Source organism: Carya illinoinensis, chromosome 14 (genome assembly GCF_018687715.1).
Source record: "Carya illinoinensis cultivar Pawnee chromosome 14, C.illinoinensisPawnee_v1, whole genome shotgun sequence".
In the NCBI taxonomy this organism is placed as follows: domain Eukaryota; kingdom Viridiplantae; phylum Streptophyta; class Magnoliopsida; order Fagales; family Juglandaceae; genus Carya; species Carya illinoinensis.
Window position 1 is genome coordinate 15,533,182 of NC_056765.1, and position 4,219 is coordinate 15,537,400.

General features: G+C 37.0%; 1 protein-coding gene across 1 annotated transcript; it reads right to left on the reverse strand.

Annotated features, from left to right (window-relative positions):
• Window positions 1-262: 262 nt before the first annotated feature.
• On the reverse strand, window positions 263-2,517 carry LOC122293624 (PHD finger protein At1g33420-like). Its single transcript, XM_043102156.1, has 4 exons — window positions 2,393-2,517; window positions 1,623-1,844; window positions 1,069-1,534; window positions 263-340 (listed from the first exon to the last, which is right to left on the reverse strand). The coding sequence occupies exons 1-4, from the start codon at window positions 2,515-2,517 to the stop codon at window positions 263-265; spliced, it is 891 nt and encodes a 296-aa protein (XP_042958090.1).
• Between the last annotated feature and the right edge of the window lie 1,702 nt (window positions 2,518-4,219).

Genomic DNA, 4,219 nt, shown 5'->3' on the forward strand with positions numbered 1-4,219 from the left:
AAAAAATCTTTATAACTTTAAAAAGAAATTATATCACTTTTTTTTTTTAAAAAAAATTTGATCTCATATTTAAATTGCCCAGATTTTTTAAAAAAATAATCAAAACACTTTAAAAGAATTTTCTAAAAAAATTAATCGATGAAAAAATAAATAAAAATGCAAACTAGATAATATTGTTGTTACATCACAACGCACAATATAAATTTACAAAGAATAAAATAAATAATAATACATCACAACAGCTAATTAAACTAATACAATATCATAAATCTTCACATCTTGAATCTTGAATTTGGGGGAAAGTTTGATTTCTTTCACCTTGATCTGATAAATGGATGGCCTGTAATCAACAAATTAAAAAGCAAAGGGCTTAAGCACAGAATTAGGCTTATAATCAACAAATCAACAAATTGGATGGCCTGTAATCTGACCTAATTCTATGTGCCAACTGAGCATTCAGCTAGCCTTCTCAGAAAAACTCCATCAATTGTTGCGATACATGACTTTGTCAAGGGCTTAAGCACAGAATTATATGTCATTTCTTTGTTTGAAACTCTAAATGTACCAGCTGAACTACATTCCCCGCTTGCAGAGGATCAACTCCTATAAATTGCACATGAAATCATGACTTTTGTGATGGGTAGTATTAATTCTACTACTAAAAATGTTAAGGTGTTTGGCGCATATAATTAAAACATAACACTTCAGTTACCAATTGCGTCACCTCTCATTGTAATAAATGAAATTCCAACTAAGCTTCAAATGCAAGGATGTGGCATGCTTCTTAAACACTAGATGAAGCAACAAGATAGATGAAATAGTATCACCTTTGAACTGACATAAGTCTTCTTTAGCATTGTGATATTTTGGTTGAGACTGGCCAACAGCATCCATGGTTGTCCTAGCTGAACATAACAAAACATGGGTGACCACGTAACTTTTCCAAATAGGTAATGAAGTTCTTAAGGCCTACAAGCTTCAAAGGGTTGTAAATTAAGGCAGAATTAAATAGCAAAGAAGAACATATTTGCTTGGAATAATGTACTGCCAATGATTGTTGAAAAAGACCTGCATGATCAATGAAGTAATTGAATCCTCTATGAAGCCAAACTCGGGTAGTTTCTCAGACTGAAACCTTCTAAACATGGCATACACTTCTTGAAAAGCTTTAGTAGTTTCACTTTTAAGGTCTACAACAGTTGCATTCAAGGGCAAGACCACTAGCTCTGGAGGTAGTGCTAGCTCATCTTTAGGCCGATTAGAGAGCTCAACATGACACCAGAGCTGTATGGCAGAAGGGTTCTCGGCTGCAATTCTATCAGGCTCATAGTCCTTCATAAATTGCTTGCAGTCAAGAAGCTTAGTTGCAGAGTCAAAGAGACGTTCCCACATTGCTTGGGGTTTAAAGTTCACCATGGTATCTGGGTATAGAATTGATTCATATAAAAATTTCAGATCACAAACAATTTGCTCCTCTGATGGATGGTTCGAATTCAAATCAAATCCATTGTGCACAAGACTAGAAGGCTCAAGCCTATTTGTCAAATTCAGGTCAGAACACAATTTTTGCATGCATGGAAATATTGAAGCAACTCAAACCAAAGAATCTTTGCCCTCTTTACCTAAACTCCACCGCACTGGAAATGGGATTGTACCGAGACAAAACCACCATGCCATTGGTTGCCAGCTTCCCTCCCAAGTGCTTAAGGCAATAATCAAGAAGCCCCGAAGATGCTGACTTGCACATTGCACCCTTAAGAGCACGTCTTGTCACCCAGTTGGCCTCACCAGCTGCTGCAAGTAGCACCTTAATAATAGCTTCTTGCACATGTACAACATCATTACTTGTCCATCCACCCAACACATTTGAATTAAAATCCCGTAAGAAAAAAAAGTATACAAAGTAAAGTCTCATACCATGATCGAATATGCAGTGTATGCAAAGAAGCTCCAAAGTTCACACCATCAATAACAAAAAATTAAGTTGCTGAAGTTGAAGGAAGAGGGTTACCTTAAGAAGAAAAAAATGTAGAGGTTAAGTTAAATGGATAAACTAGCAATAAAAAATCAAAATTAACAAATAAAAGCATTTACCTCGATGGCAACGTCTTCTACATGCTCCTCCACCTCCCAAGAACTAAGTGGTTCACAACTCAACTAATTTTGCGTGCAAATTAGTGCTTGGACAGTTTCCGGTGCTAATGAGCTTTGGTATGGGTCTATTATGCGTCCACCGGTGCTAAATGCGGACTCAGATGCGACAGTTGAAATAGGGATGACTAATATATCACGTGCAATCTCCACAAGGATGGGATATCTAAATGAGTTCCTCTTCCACCAATCCAAAATATCAAACTCAAGTACTTTTGGTTCAATCACATCCGATAAATACCTCTCTAACTCTGAGCTAAATACCGAATTGTTTTGCCCCTCAAGATATTGATCTAGAGATGTATCAAAATCTTCATATTCCAAGTCGTCACCGATAATACTTGAGGAACTTGAAAATTGTGCCATATTTGATCTTCCACTATCTAGCCCATAAAACTTGTGGTATTGCTCAATCAAACTTTCATGAGCAATCTTATAAAACTGCTCGGGTGTAATCCCGGCGAAAAATCATCCGGATTCACTCGGATCCAGATTTTCGGACCGGAAAAAAATCCGGTCCGGATGCACACCCCTACAATCGTTCACACATATTACACAAATAATCCACAATAAACTATATATCAAAAATTTCACAACAACAAATCCTTCAACAAAATTGACAACAAAATTTAACAATAGAGTTTAGTATAATATACCTTGTGCTCACAATATCCTCCTCTCTCTCTCTCTAAAATATAGCAGTAGTCTCTCTCAATTCAAGCACAGGATGAAGCATAATGGATCTGCTTTCTCGTGTGTGAAAGTTTTATATTCTGCTTCTAATACAATGAACGTCCGAACGTTTAACTCTCTTGCTAACGTAATATATTTTATGTTCGAACGCTAAGTTATCTGCCCAGATTCTAAACAATATGTTTGAACGTTTGTCAAATCTCGCCCACGACGTCAATTTAACGTTCGAACGTTTTAGAGTTCCACCTTAAAGCGGGAAAAATCCTGCCCATTTTTCTAATACGTTCGAACGTATTGAGACAAAAATATATATTATTATATATAATAATATATAATTTCATGTAAACTCAATTTTCATTGGTTAAATGAAAAAATAATCTTCATTAGTTGTATATTATATATCATTTATATATATATAATTGATATATATTATATAATATATATATATTCATAATATAGTAGTATATTATACTAATATAGTATATATAGTATATATACTACATATGCTATAGTACATATAGTAGTATAGCTAACCCGATGGTTAAAGTGAAGGACTTATGGATTGGCAATGCGTGGGATGAAAATGCTCTTAGAGACTTGGTTGGTAAAAACAGAGCATGGGAGATCATGCGATCGGTAATGGCTGGGAAGGAAGGGTCTGATGTATATATATGGGAACTGAATAAAAATGGTATTTTTACAACAGCATCTGCTTGGGATATTATAAGAGTAAGAAGAGATGAGCTCCCTTGGAAGGGGTGGTTTTGGCACAATCTGCTCCCTAGACGTGTGGTGGTCTGTGTTTGGAAGGCTTGGTTTCGAAGCTTACTGGTTGACATGCGAATAACGGATGTGGGAGTAGCTCTTGCGTCCAAATGCGACTGCTGTGCTAGTGGCAGTTTGGAAACGCTTGATCATGTTTTAAGTTCAGGGGAGGTTTGCTAGGGCAGTCTGGGAGAAAGCAGTGGTGATGCTGGGCATTCGGTGCATGGGTTTCAGAAGCTGGCGTGCTCGGAGTTCTGCATGGTTCAGCTATGCGAAGAGGTCCTCACAACGTGGGATCCTGGTAGATTCCAAGCCTTATTACTTGGCGTATGTGGCTTCGTAGGTGCAAAGGCTGTATGGAGTCTACGTATGAATCACCTGAGACTGTTTGGATCTCGATAAAATTCTGGTTGTCCCAAATTTCGGATAACATCACCAAGTGTAGCAGGTTATCAAAAATGGATAAAGAGTTATTAGCATCAATTAATGTGCCTATAAAGCAAGTTATTAACCAAAATATAAGGGTGGTCAAATGGTTGAAATCGAAGCCGGGATGGGTAAAACTTAATGTGGACGGGAGTTGTAGGGGTAACCCGGGGACTTGTGGTGG